At 43.7% G+C, this 15,000-nt stretch overlaps 1 protein-coding gene across 1 annotated transcript in view; it reads right to left on the bottom strand.

The window, feature by feature from the left end:
* LOC143301006 (uncharacterized) overlaps positions 1–15,000 on the bottom strand; it is a 71,772-nt gene that overhangs the window by 54,468 nt on the left and 2,304 nt on the right. The window contains exons 2-6 of the mRNA XM_076614994.1: positions 14,150–14,253; positions 7,932–8,139; positions 7,120–7,212; positions 4,168–4,309; positions 1,918–2,042 (exon numbers count right to left, since the gene is read on the bottom strand). Of these exons, the coding sequence (XP_076471109.1) occupies positions 1,918–2,042; positions 4,168–4,309; positions 7,120–7,212; positions 7,932–8,139; positions 14,150–14,253 (672 nt within the window). The remainder of the gene's footprint in view (positions 1–1,917; positions 2,043–4,167; positions 4,310–7,119; positions 7,213–7,931; positions 8,140–14,149; positions 14,254–15,000) is intronic.

The raw sequence follows: 15,000 nt of genomic DNA, 5'->3' as shown, positions 1-15,000 counted from the left end.
TTTGTGAGCAGGATCGATTTTATCAGTTAGATAATTCTCAATTTGATAATCGTTTCTTTTAATTTTGTTGTAGAAGTCTAATCTGCTGTATTCAGTTTTTCTCTGTTTCCAGAATTGTACATATCTATTTCTTAATTGTTGGCGTAATGTAAATTTAAGTCTGCTGTTACTAAATGTCGACTGATTATTCCAAACATGACCTAATCCTACATTGTGAGGAATATACTTTACAAATTGTATCCAGGGATTTTCAGTTGTGTCTGGTTGCTTCATCATCGACATATAGACCTTTTTGATATGGCTATCATTATGTGCATCCAGAATATGAGTCCAGTGGTCAAGAACTCTGCATGCAATATGAATTCCAATTGGAAATCTGCCCAGTTCTGCTAGAGTTGGCAGATTCATTGTTTTAGAATGTACCCCTAGAAGCAGTTTGCAAAATTTTATATGCATTTGTTCATGTGAATGTTTCGAAGAAATACAATTTCTAAAGAAATCTGTCATTCCTGTATTGAATGAATTGGTAGTTTTTGTTTCAGCCCATGGGAACCAAATATCGGATCCATATGATAATATAGGTAAAACAAGCGAATCAAAAAGCTGCAGTACAATATCCAAACGAATATCTTGCTTTTTAACGATTCGTCGGAGGGAGTGTGCTGCTTTTGATGCCTGTTTGGCTAGGTGCTCTTGGGCAAATGAGAACGTTCCAGTTTTGTGAAATAATACACCCAAGTACTTGTATTGATCAGTTGTCTGGATTATATCATTGCCTATTGTGAAAATAACAGGCACTTTGGGATCGGTGTGTGTTAAAAACTATTACTTTAGTTTTATCTATGTTAATTTTTAGATCCCAGTTTTCACAATACAGATTGAGTTTATCTAGTTTCCTTTGTGATCCTATCTTTGTCGTGGACAAATTTACTAGGTCATCAGCATATAGTAAACACGAAACACTATCACTTTTGTCAAGGTCTATGGATGGTGAGTCAGTAACGCTCAGACATTTCGGGAGATCATTGATAAAGATATTAAATAAAGTGGGACTGAGTGTGTGTGTGTGTGTGTGTGTGTGTGTGTGTGCGCGCGCTGATGTCTGAACTAAGCAATATAGGCCTACTGCTGGTCAGCTGGGCCTTGAGAGCCTACTATGGGTACGAATACAACAACAATCCGCACCTCCCCCCCTCACCCACGCACACACACACACACACACACACACCCGCTCCTCAAAAAAAAAAAAAAAAATAAAATAAAAAATAAAATAAAATAAAATAAAATAAAATAAAATAAAATAAATCGACAGGGCAGATCAGTTACGGGGAGGAAGAAGTCTTTTTTTCTTCTTTCTTTCCGTTATACGACCAACTTCAACTTGCCGGTGACTCTGTCGTGGTTGATGCATACTGGGCTATTTTCGTATCTTCACAACCCAACGAATACTTACATGGATTACTGGATCTTTAACGTACGTGTTTGATCTTCTGCGTGCGTACACACACACACACGAAGATGGTTCAGGCACTAGCAGGTCTGCACATAATAACTCTCTCCATACGAACGGCGAAAGAGACGACGTTAACAGCGTTTCTCCCCAATTACCATCATCAAAATATTGCAAGCGGAAGGCTCTTACACTGAAGAGGTGAATGTTGACAAAGATACCACAATTCTGACGACGGAAGCTAAAGGTTGGGTCATTCAGACACCCACTGGACATCCGAGGGGTCTGTGTAGAGGAGAAGAGAGGACTGGCTGTACTGAGTGAGATAAAGTTGACCTCCCGGGAGATCGGAAAAGAAAAAAAAAATCTCCACCCTTTTACCCACCAGAAGCCATTACCGAGATTCGAACCCGGGACCAAGGCTTTCACCTAACCAAACCAAGGCTTTAACCACACGTCGCACTGACCGTGGACCTGCACTTGAAAAAAGCAGGTATCTGTCAGACCCCCGTCGTCCTTGACCTGGTAGGAGATGAAGGTCGTACCCTCAGATAACTGGCTTCCGTTGGACGGGCCGTTCCTCTGTCGAGGGCTGAAACAGAGACCATGGCATGACCATGACACGACGCGAATGGAGCTGGGTTAACCCTTTCGCTGCCAGGGAAATGAAATGAAAGTGAAGTCTGTTTGTCAGAGTTTTGTTGTTTGCTGAGGGTTGTTTGGGTTTGTTTGTTTGTTTGTTTGTTTGCTTTTGGTGGGTTTTTTTGTTGTTGTTTTATGTGTGTGTTTTTGTTGCCTTTTTAACAAAAACGGGTGTATACTTTCATTAAAACTAAATCAAACCAAATGAACTTTAAAACGAATGTGGTGGTCAAATGGTTAGAGGGCAGGATTCTCGCTTGAGTTTCCCCGAGTTCGATCACCGTCGCACCTGGTGGATAAAGAGTGGTAAAATTGTGGGGACAGAGGGGTCGGGGGCTGGGGGCGGGGATGGGGTGGGGGGTCCGATCTCTCAGGTTAACTAATGTGCAGACCTGTTAGTGCCTGAACCCCCTTCGTGTGTGTAGGCACGCAGAAGATCAAATCCGTACGTTGAAGATCCTGTAATCCAAGTCAGCGTTCAGAGGGTTATGACAAGAACATGCCCACCATGTACATCCCCGAAAACGAGGCATGGCTGCCTGCATGGCGAGGCAAATAAAGAACGGTCAAACACGTAAAATATTATGTCTGTAGAAGAGTGTGTGCGTGACTGAAATCTGATTGAATGACGCAGGAAACGAATGATGAGCGCCCAATGGCAGCTGTAAGTCGGCTTTACCCAGATAGGCAGCCTGTTGTACAAATGACTCTGTGTTTTAAAAGCGCTTAGAGCTTAGCATCTGACCGAGGATGACCCATATCCATTTACCGCCATCGGAGCAGTGAATTCATGCCCACCATGTTGCAGGGATCGGCATAGGAAGGCGGGGCCCAGTCTTCACCTCCAGCCACATCAACCTTCCCCGACCGAAGTCAGGTACCCAGGTGGAGTGAGGAAAATCGGAGTGAAGTGACTTTACACAACACTGTGCCAGAACGGGGCCTTTATATATATATATATTTAGATATAGATATAGATATATAGATATATATATAGATATAGATAAATAGATAGATGCTAGTCAGTCGTGTCCGACTATGACCATCAGAACAGCAGAGGAGGCAACTGCTGTTCCGACCCATTGGGCTAGAATTTGATCATAGTGGAGAGTGTCTTGCCCAAGTATATCCCCACTCTCTCGGCCAAGAGGGTTTTAGGACAGTCGGCGTTCGGATGGTTCCCAAAGGCGAACTAGCCCACAAGGCTGCAGCACTAAGATCCAGTGCAATTTTGCCTCCTAGTTTGAGCTGTAAATGGTTTCCCATTGACTTGAGAAACCATTGATAATACAGATCTCACTTTGCTGTTGGCCCAGATGTAAACTGTCTGTCCCCTCCTTCCTCAGGCCTTTATATCTGACCACTGACAATCACCGGACGAAAAGCACGAAAACAAAACCATCTATCACTGGGAATAGAATGAAAAATGAAAACGGAATCAAATGAAATGAAATCAAAAACGAAACTGAGCTACATTAGACTCCGTTTCTCTGCCGAATTCTCAAGAAAAGAAAAGAAAAGAAACTCTGACAATGGCATGAACTTAACAGAGTTGAATTTAAAACTCAGTCAAATCAAACGACATTTAAAACTGAACTGACGTCGAGTCGTTCAATATTGATTCAGTTGAGCTGACTGCGCTGGCTTCTACTAAAATAGATAGCAAAAACATACGAAGGCACTACCTGCACTTATATACACATGTAAACATGATCTCTCTCTCTCTCTCTCTCTCTCTCTCTCTCACACACACACACACACACACACACACACACACACACACACACACACACACACACGTACATTAGAGTGGATTCTAGTACGGAAGTTTTGCCAGGGTCAACTTACTCTCTTGTTCCCGTGGGTTTTTCGTTGTTGTTGTTTTGTTTTTGTTTTCGGGGGGTGGGGTGTGTGTGCGTTGAGTGCGTGCTACATATTGAACTCCTCCCTCCCTCCTCCCCCCACCCCCCCCCTCTCTCTCTCTCTCTCTCTCTCTCTCTCTCTCTCTCTACATACATACATACACACCAACATCTCAAGCCTACCCTACATGCAGTGTCTACGGTCATTGTCACCTGGGTGATCTCCCGTCGGGGTCAGTGGCCGTGGGCGATGGCCAGTTCACCTTCACAACACTCTGTCCTGACGGGGCCGTGACGGAGATGCTCGCAGGGCACGTGATGACCGGAGGCTTGTTGGGCAGCACAACCGCCACAACTGGGGGAGGGAAATAAGGGGATCGATCAGGTGGGGTGGGGTGGGGGGGGGGGCGAGGGGGGGCAGGAATGGTGTGTGTGTTGGGGAGGAGGTGGACGGGAGATGAATAACATGTTCCAATCTGATTTACACTGTTAATTTCTTCCCTACATTTTTTATTTTTCTAATGGGGGGGGGGGGGGGAGGGGAGGGAGGTATAGGTGTAGGAGAGAGAGAGAGTGAGTGTGAGAGAGAGGGAGAGAGAGAGGGAGGGAGGGAGCGAGGGAGGGGAAGCCGAAACACACACAGACACACATAGCTGCATACACAGACACAGGCATAGACACAAACACAGATACACAGATATGAACACACACACACACACACACACACACACACACACACACACACACACACACACACACAGAGAGAGAGAGAGAGAGAGAGAGAGAGAGAAATATATTTACACAAACAAACAATAAACCAAAAACCAACCCATACACACTCGCTCAAAGGGAGAGAGTAGGAGTAAAAGTAAGAGACACAGAGAGAGGCAGAGAGAAAGGAACAGAGAGAGAGAGGGGGGGGAACACAAACACAGAGAGGCAGAGAGAAAGGAACAGAGAGAGAGAGGGGGGAGCACAAACACAGAGAGGCAGAGAGAGATGAACATGAACAGAGAGAGGAAGAGAGAGAAGGGGGGGGGGGGGGAGGAACAGAGACAGAGAGACGCAGAGAGATATGAACATGAACAGAAAGAGGCAGAGAGAGAGGGGGGGAGGAACAGAGACAGAGAGAGGCACAGAGAGAGGAACAGGCAGAGAAGCAGAGAGAGATGAACATGAACAGAGAGAGGCAGAGAGAGAGGGGGGAGGAACAGAGAGAGAGAGAGGCAGAGAGAGAGGGGGATCACAGAAAGAGAGATGCAGATAGAGAGAATGGCACTTAGAGACAGACATACAGATTCAAAGACAGACAGGGACATGTAAAAGGACAGACAGACACAATGACAAAGAGGAAGAGAGAGGGAGAGGGGCATAGACAGACAGAGAGGCAAACAAAGACAGAAAGACAAAGAAAGACAAAGACATATGGACACACACACACACACACACACACACACACACACACACACACACACACACACACACACACACACACACAGAGACCACAACAACAAATTCACGCTGTCACGGGAAGTTTATCTCGTTTCCATGCCAAAGTCCTCGCAAAAGAGGCTGGTGCAAGAGGATTTGTGAGCACATTTGTTTTCAGCTTCATGAAACAGCTGTCAATTTCTGGCAGAGAGAGGACGCGGGCTCTCAAGGCAATGGCAGAAGCAGCAGAAAAGAGTTCCAGCTGGATCTGGTTAAGGAGGAATTTCCCTACTCATACCAGGCCTACGATGGCTCAGTGGTTAAAACGTCTGCAAGAAAAGGTGGCTTAGTCCTGAAGTGGCGACCACCCTGGAGGCGCGGTGTTTGAACCTTCTGAGGACCAAGGGGAAAAAAGGTGGCAATACAAGGCCATCCAGGAGTCATGACCTGGGTGCGGCCCGGACCCCTTAGAGTGTAAGGAATTAAGGGCCGAAACATGTGACTGAGGGGGGCTTCTTCTATGAAGACCTTGTACTGTCCAGCTCTCCCTATATTTTCTTATCACTCAATGTTTTCATCTTTTTCATATACTTGTTCCTTCATTTTGTCCAGTAAGTGTATCCAAGCGTGTGAATTTGTTTCCCGAATTGCACATGCGGTTAACTGTTCACGTTGTACCCAGAGGCAGTGTTCCCTCCCCTTCATGTTTTGGGATCAGGCAAAGTAGCTGTCGGGCATGTGGCATCCAGTGCCCAGTTGAATGGGTCCATAGCCACTAATCTAGATAGATAGCGTATGCCTCCTTTGAGCCCCTTTGCTAACTGAAGCCAGCGGAAGTGTTCAATCAGCCATTTTGATACTCGTTTCAGTACAGCGCGAAGCGGTAACTTCACACACGTAGCCGAGCGCTCAGTTGGCTACGGTGAGTGATTCACGGCAAGCTTTCACTTGCTCGCGGCGTTCGTTAACTCTCTCCATACGAACGGCGAAAGAGACGACGTTAACAGCGTTTCAGCCCAATTACCATCATCAAAATATTGCAAGCGGAAGGCTCTTATACTTAAGACGTGAATGTTGACAAAGAATACCACAATTCTGACGACGGAAGCTAAAGGTTGGGTCATTCAGACACCCACTGGACATCCGAGGGGTCTGTGTTGAGGAGAAGAGAGGACTGGCCGTACTGAGTGATTTAAGCTGACATTTCTGTGTCTACCACCACAGTATGTTTGCGCTTCTGCCACTGCATTGTTTACATGTAATAACCATTGGCAGATAGATATCAATCAAGACACAACACCTGGCATGTCTTGGGGGCAAACATTACACGATTTCATCATTTCATCGAAGATACACGGTTACAGTTCATAAACTACCATCAGTTAACAGGCGACTTCTCAACGGACTGACAGACTAACACATACGAGTGTCAGTATGACGTCCAATTGGCTTCAGATTTCCTGGGCAATGAGCTGTCCATCTATTTTTTTTTAATATATATATATATATATATATATATATATGTGTGTGTGTGTGTGTGTGTGTGTTTATATATATATATATATATATATATATATATATATATAGAGAGAGAGAGAGAGAGAGAGAGAGAGAGAGAGAGAGAGAGAGAGAGAGAGAGAGAGAGAGATCTATCTACACAGAGTTTTGCAACGAGACGAAAGGTTACAGAGGTAACAGACCAGATCACATCTGAAGGTTCTGAAGGGTACTCACTGCGAGGAGGGCAAAAGAATAAGCAAATGGCAAACCCAATCAGGATTCCCAAGAACCTCTTTTCGCGAGATGCTGCTCTCAAAGCGGTTGCATCTGCACAAATAATGAATAAACAGATAGACAGACTGACTGATAGAGAGGTTGGTAGATACAAATGTATGTACAGCAGACAGACAGATAGATAAGTATCTAGGAAGACGTAGATGTAGATGAACAGGAAAATGTTTCACCAGCATTATGAGCTAAGATACATGTTTGTTTTTTTTCCATCCCGCCTTACGTATATAAAAAAGAAACAGAATATATAAAAGGGGGTGTGGCAAAGGTGTAGAAGGCACATGGAAATGAACATATTATTTTTGGATTATCAACAAGAAAAATATCTAAACGGGACACTAAACAACATGTAAGAAAAATTCATGAACAATACTAACAACGGCCAACAATGAGAACATGTTTTACCTCTCACTCCTTCCCCAGTTTCTTCACCCCACCTATAGGAATGTAATAGACAGACAGAGAGACAGATGCAGATACACGTATCTATAAAGATAGGCAGATGGCCAAAGGACATAGATAGATAGATAGATAGATAGATAGATAGATAGATAAACAGATGCGCGCGCGCGCACACACACACACACACACACACACACACACACACACACACACACACACACACAAACACACACACGCATGCACGCACGCACGCAAGCACACACACACACGCACACATACACACACACACACACACACACACACACACACACACACACACACACACACACATTTTCCTCCTCCTCCACTCTTACCTGTCACGGTCCATTTCCCGGAGGAACAGCTGAATGCCAAGTCGGGGTGGACGGTCGGGTGGAAGCACACGCTGCCCTCCTGCACCCAGTCCCTGGCCACCCAGGATGGACACTGCCCGGGGCTCATCTCCACACACCTGTAGTCCTCTTCCCCGATCAGCGGCATGGCGCTCCGCTCACACAGACCGTACGCCCGCTCCTCTCCTTTCTGCAGGGTTCGGGGCAGATAAGAAACACAGACAACCGAGGTTTCAGCCTCACTTTCACTCCCAAGGCAAGGGCAAGGCAAGGCAAGGCAAGGCAGGGCAAGGCAAGGCAAGGCAAGGCAAAGCAGGGCAGGGCAGGGCAGGGCAGGGCAAGGCACAGCAAGGCACGAGGCAAGGCAAGGCAAGGCAAGGCGAGGCAAGACACAGCAAGGCACGAGGCAAGGCAAGGCAAGGCAAGGCGAGGCAAAGACAAGTCAAGGCAAGGCACGAGGCAAGGCAAGGCAAGGCACGGCACGCCACGGCACGGCACGGCACGGCACAGCACGGCACGGCACTGCAAGGCATGGCATGACATGGCAAGGCAAGGCAAGGCAAGGTAATGAACGGCAAAGCAAGGCAAGGCGAGGCAAGGCAAAGACAAGGCAAGGCAAGGCACGAGGTAAGGCAAGGCAAGGCAAGGCAAGACACGGCAAGGCAAGGCACGGTAAGGCAAGGCACAGTAAGGCAAAGCACGGCACGGTGAAGACATACGGTATTGAAACATTATACATGAACATCTTTTAGACACAGCATTTCAATAACAAAGAGTACTGTATAAAAAATAAATAAATAAATAAATAAATAAATAAATAAATATGAAATAAAATAAACAGACACAAAAAGACCACACGAGCAAACAAACAAATACGCATTAACAATCTCCTCCACCCCCCAGCCCCCACCCCACCCCCCGCACCCCACCCCTTTTTTCTTTTTTTTTTTTTTTTTTTTTTTTTTTTTTTGTTTGTTTGTTTGTTTCGACAGACAAAGTTATTTTCGCCATCAAATCATAAACAAACACAAAAAGTCTAAACGACCAAGCAAAAACTTACACATTAACAATCCATTTTATTTCTCTTTCGAAACAGATAATTGTATTTTCGCTATCGATATACAAAGTTTTACTCAAAAGATAAACAGTCGAAACGAAGGCTTTAAAGGCTTCCAATGAGGCAACTAAGCGTGCGACACCACATCTACTAGGTTCGTATGAAAAATGAAATAATCTATTTAAACAAAATGAACGAATAAGTTAATGCAAATACCAAGAGACGAAGTTTTCACTACTTACATGTGATTTCTGCTGAGTTGAAAACCACAAGAATAAAATCGAAAAAGCGAAAATGTGGTGGGGAGAGAGGGGAATAGGATCTGTACATTCATGTAAACATATATATATATATATATATATATATATATATATATATATATATATATATATATATATATATATATATATATATATAATCATAGATAATTAGTTAGTTATATACGCCTATCGATCCAAATCATATTTTCGATCACCATCTGAAACGAGTATGTCACATCGAAACAGGTTTCATTGTTTTACGGTCATAATATAGATAAATCAAAGCTTCAGACTTTCCCGGTCTTCATATACGCTACAAAACCTTTGTCGGCAAACATTTCATGTGCGACTGAGTGATTGTGGATTAACTCAGACAATGGGATCTAGCACAGAACCCTGTGGGATACCAGATGCGAGAAATGAATTTTCAGAGTAATGATCTTTAACCAGAACAAACTGATTTCTTTCTGAGAGGTAAGATCGAAACCAGTTGAGTGCTATCCACAAATTCCGAAGGTATTCTCGGGCCTGCTCAGAAGAATTTCGTGATCAATCGTATCGAAAGCGGCAGAAAGGTCCAAGAGAAGTAATACTGACAATTGTTCTTCATCAAGAGAGGTTAAAATGTCATTCACGACACGAAGGATGACTGTTCCTATGTTATGTAGGTGGTTTGCAGACTAATGTGGGATGAGAAGATGGTTGGAACTGACTTGAGACGAGAGCTGACGGAGGACTACTATCTCATCAAAAATAAGGGAGAAAAGATAAAAAGCAATTCATTGTTGGAATCCGTGAAAACACACGTTCATGATAAAAAAACAACAACAAAAAAACACAACAACAACGAATGTTCTCTCCAACTAAAGACAGAAGTTGACGACGTAGGCCAAGTATCGTTTCAAAAATTCTGAAAATTATGTTCTCAAACGCGCTTGCATCGTGCATGGGTTAGGAATAACAAATCTTGGACAGCAGATCAGGAAAATTATTACTGATCTCGACTGTCGTAACAGTATTTCAGTTTCAGTTTCAAGGAAGTGCTAAAGCGTGCGGACTGATCCATGTACGCTACATTATCTCTACTTTCAAAAAAAAAAAAAAAAAAAAAAAATGCCTGACTTACACATATACCCAAGGGACTGACCAGGGCCTTGACAGCATACCATAAGTGTACATGAATAAAACAGTAGCCTGAAACGAAATATGACAATAAACAGAATAATAATAATGATGATGATGATAATAACAACAACAATGATAATAATAAGAATAATAATAATGATTACGATAATAATAATATACATTTGCATAGCAGGCCTTTCCCTCCAAGAGCTCAGGGGCGCTTTACATGAAAGAAAAAGTTGCAGATTACATTTAATCATTCATGACAACTCTTTCTCAAAACCCCTCCCTCCTCCCCCCCGCCCCCCCCCTCCCCACTTCCCCCTCTCCCCACACCAACACTTCCCCTCTCCTGTACCTCATGCATCCAAAGCGAGCTGACAAGGATGGTGTAGGAGAAGGAGGAAACTGAGAGTGTTTATGGGTAGGTTTTAAAAAGATAAGCTTTTAGTCAAGGGCGAAAGGCAGAGACAGAATCGGAAGCATGGATATGATGAAATATGACAGATATACATAATAAACAGATACATTGAAATGTGATTTTGAAAAGTGAAAGAAACGCAGAAGTCCAATGACTGAAACAAATTAGAATAAAACAATAAAAACATGGCGCGCGAAGCGGAATCGAAAACTCTGACAACGGGATTGCCATTGTTTCAATCACTCCAGACCCCCGCTCTTTCTTTCAACTCATTAATTTGTATTTCTTTTTTTATCACAACATATTTCTCTGTGTGAAATTCGGGCTGCTGTCCCCAGGGAGAGCGCGTCGGTACACTACAGCGCCACCCATTTTTTTTTGGTATTTTTTCCTGCGTGCAGTTTTATTTGTTTTTCCTATCCAAGTGAATTTTTCTACAGAATTTTGCCAGGAACAACCCTTCTGTTGCCATGGGTTCTTTTACGTGCGCTAAGTGCATGCTGTACACGGGACCTCGGTTTGTCGTCTCACCACCACTCAAGGTCTGGTGGAGAGGGAGAAAATATCAGCGCCTGAGCCGTGATTCGAACCAGCGCGCTCAGATTCTCTCGCTTCCTAAGCGGACGCGTTACCTCTAGGGCCATCACTCCACTGTAGCAGCTAACAGGAAGTAGGACCAATCTGATTAGACTTACAGATGCAGTCCGACAATTCGTTAAGATTTTTGTGGCAAACCCGATCGGTACCTGCACAGAGAGAAGTTCTGAAGGATGAAATAACTATCAGAGAGACAGGGGAGGTAACGGTGGGGGTGGGGGGGGGGGGGAGAAACGCTTTTATTTGAGAACATATGTTTATTACTCTTGTTTAATCAAGTAATCCGCGTGTGTGTGGGGTGGGTGGGTGCGGGTGTGTGCTGCTTATCTGGTTGTGGTGTTCCGTAATTTATCTTTATTCTTATCTGTCTACTATAATCAATGTGCAATATAGTAGGCTATGCTTATAATTATATTCAAAATAATGTTTCTTAATTCTTTCTGATTTTACATTAAGAATACTAGTTATTACCTGCAGTGTGTGGATGTTTGTATGAAACTGTGTATGTGATATTTTTTTTACATTTGTGTCTTCGTAATATTCGTAAAAGCTGTTGTTGACTTTTACAGTTTTGGTCCCCATGTTGTTTACTTGTCTATGTTGTGATAATGCACCTGACCAAATTTCTCCAGTTGGAGATAATAAAGTTATTCTTATTCTTATTCTTATTCTTAAATGGCGCTGGCAGACGTATGCGGACTGCGTTGTTCTTTCCAGTTGCTAAATAAATTGCATGATTTTTTGCATAGCCGTATATGACGGTTGTAGACCGTGTTTTTCCATGCTATCATAGGTCGGTTGCAGATTGTGGGTTTCCTAGTCTCGTTTTTGTTCCAATCTTATTTCCATTATTTGCCTCCTATGGATCTTTCATTATGAGTTTAATGTACATACTTACCTGTTATTTTATTCATCGTAATTCACCGCAGGCTGATGTTTTATACGTATCTATGACAGGCTCTCGAATCCCCGACCAACGCGTTGGGTTTATGCATAGGACCGGTATCTGTTTTCTTTCCCTTTTTTTAGCAGATGGGGTGTAGCGTATACGGATTAGCCTGCACCCTTTGACGCCTCGTTAAAACTAAAACTATCATAAGCAGGTTATCAGATTAACTCTCTCCATACGAACGGCGAAAGAGACGACGCTAACAGCATTTCACCCCAATTACCATCATCAAAATATTGCAAGCGGAAGGCTCTTATACTGAAGAGGTGAATGTTGACAAAGAATACCACAATTCTGACGACGGAAGCTAAAGGTTGGGTCATTCAGACACCCACTGGACATCCGAGGGGTCTGTGTAGAGGAGAAGAGAGGACTTGCCATACTGAGTGAGTTAACAGATTATCCACCATCTCGGTACTACAGCACCATATGGCCTCAACATCAAGGACAAAACCAAACCACAGCTTCCCTCGTTCCTATCCTGCCCATTTCCCCCCTTCCCTCCCCTCCTCCTCTTTTTCATCTTCCCCCGCCCCCCTTTCCTCTCGCTGTCTAGATTATCTCTCACTTCCTTCACCCATCCACCTTTTCCAAACCAGCAGTGAACTGTTCTTCAAGACAAGTGAATTTTATTCAACAGCCAGAAAACTGCACTTGTGACTGCTGCTATCTTCAGTTGCTTTGAAGACTCTTCAAGTCGAAGTTCTCAACCTCTCCTCTCCGAAGTGGGTTCATAATTTTTTCCTCTTGTTTTTTTGTATCCTGTTTATACCCTATCATAAGCAGGTCATTCATTGCAATATCGCTTGTTATCAAATGTAGGTTTGTAGTTGGTGATTTTGCTTTGCAGTACAGGTAGGGTGTGTGTGTGTGTGTGTGTGTGTGTGTGTGTGTGTGTGTGTGTGTGTGTGTTAGTATTTGTGAGTATTTATTTGTTAATCAATATATGTAAATTAAAAACAACGAGAAATTAACGCCACCGCTCCACCCTCACCCCCTCCCCACACGCCCATTATCACATTTTATGTTTAAAGACGTTGAATATAAATACTACTACTACTACTATTACTACTACTAATGCTGCTGCTGCTACTATTGCTACTACTACTATTGCTACTACTACAACTACTGCTGCTGCTGCCGCTGCTGTTGCTACTACTACCACTGCTGCTGCTGCTGCACACGTCATCTCTCTCTTTCTTTCCTTTCAGTCGACTTTTCCGATGGAAGGGGATACGCAGACAGACTAGGAAAGTCATAGACTATGTTACAGACAAGACACAGACTTGAACACTCAGAGAAACAACTAGAACATTCACATACACAGACAAGGACACTCACAGACACAGACTAGGGCAGTCACAGACACACACCATGACATTCACAAATAGACTAGAACACTCACAAACACATACTAGGACACTCACAAGCAGAGACTAGTACATTCACAAACAGACTAGGGTAGTCACAGACACACTCTTGGACACTCATGAGCACAGAGTAGGACACTCACAGACACAGACTAGGACACTCACAGACACAGACTAGGACACTCACAAACACACACTAGGACCGTCGCAGACACACACCCAAGGACACTCACGGACAGACTAAGTACATTCACAAACAGACTAGGGCAGCCACAGACACAGACTAGGACACTCTGAGACAGACTAGAACACTCACAGACGCAGGCTAGGACACTAGTAGAAAGACATTCTTCTGTCACTCCCCCCCGTCTTCCCACCTCCCTCCACAGAAACCCAGACATGTCAGCATTGAACGAGCTACCTGCGGGCATACTGGCTGCAGGTCGGACGTCCTCTTTGCCTTGGGCGCTGCCAGACACGCTGCCAGACAGCACAGTGCCAGAACCGCCAGCACGTGACACCCCCCTGCAGTCAAGAAGACATTTTAGTTAGTACGTCATCCACAATGCTTTGTGTGTCGTGTCGTGTCGTGTCGTGTCGTGTTGTGTTATGTCGTGTCGCTTCGATTGTATTGTATTGTTTTGTGTTACATTGCATAGTATTACTATTGTATTGCTACAACACATTCCTGTGTGTGGACCGGGCTTATCAAATCAGAGAGAGCGTGTTGCCACAATACAACGCAAATGTATAAGAGAGTAAGAGAGAGAATGAATGAATGAGTTAAGTATTTATTTATTTATTTTTCTTTAATGAGAGAAGTGGAATAAGCAAAGACATTTTTTTTTTCATCTGACCCACAGGGCAAAAAAAAAAAAAAAAAAAAAATCAACAAGCAAACAAAACAAAATAAAGATACAATAATGCTACTACTACTACTACTACTACTACTACTAGAGAGAGAGGGGAGGGGGGGAGATTCGATTCCTTTTTTGACTGCAAGTCTATATGTTTTACTGTGAAAGTGAACTTTTCATCAGAACCTCCAATTTTCGCTTGTTGTTTGTTTGTTTGTTTTTACGTGCGCTAAGTACATGCTGCACACAGGACCTCGGTTTACCGTCTCTTGCGAATGGTTAGCTCACTCAGTACGGCCAGTCCTCTCTTCTCCTCTACACAGACCCCTCGGATGTCCAGTGGGTGTCTGAATGACTCAACCTTTAGCTTCCGTCGTCAGATTTGTGGTATTCTTTGTCAACATTCACGTCTTCA

The sequence above is a fragment of the Babylonia areolata genome, chromosome 27 (assembly GCF_041734735.1).
Source record: "Babylonia areolata isolate BAREFJ2019XMU chromosome 27, ASM4173473v1, whole genome shotgun sequence".
In the NCBI taxonomy this organism is placed as follows: Eukaryota; Metazoa; Mollusca; class Gastropoda; order Neogastropoda; family Buccinidae; genus Babylonia; species Babylonia areolata.
The sequence above is the reverse complement of the archived record's forward strand: the minus strand, read 5'-3'. Positions and strand labels throughout refer to the sequence as shown.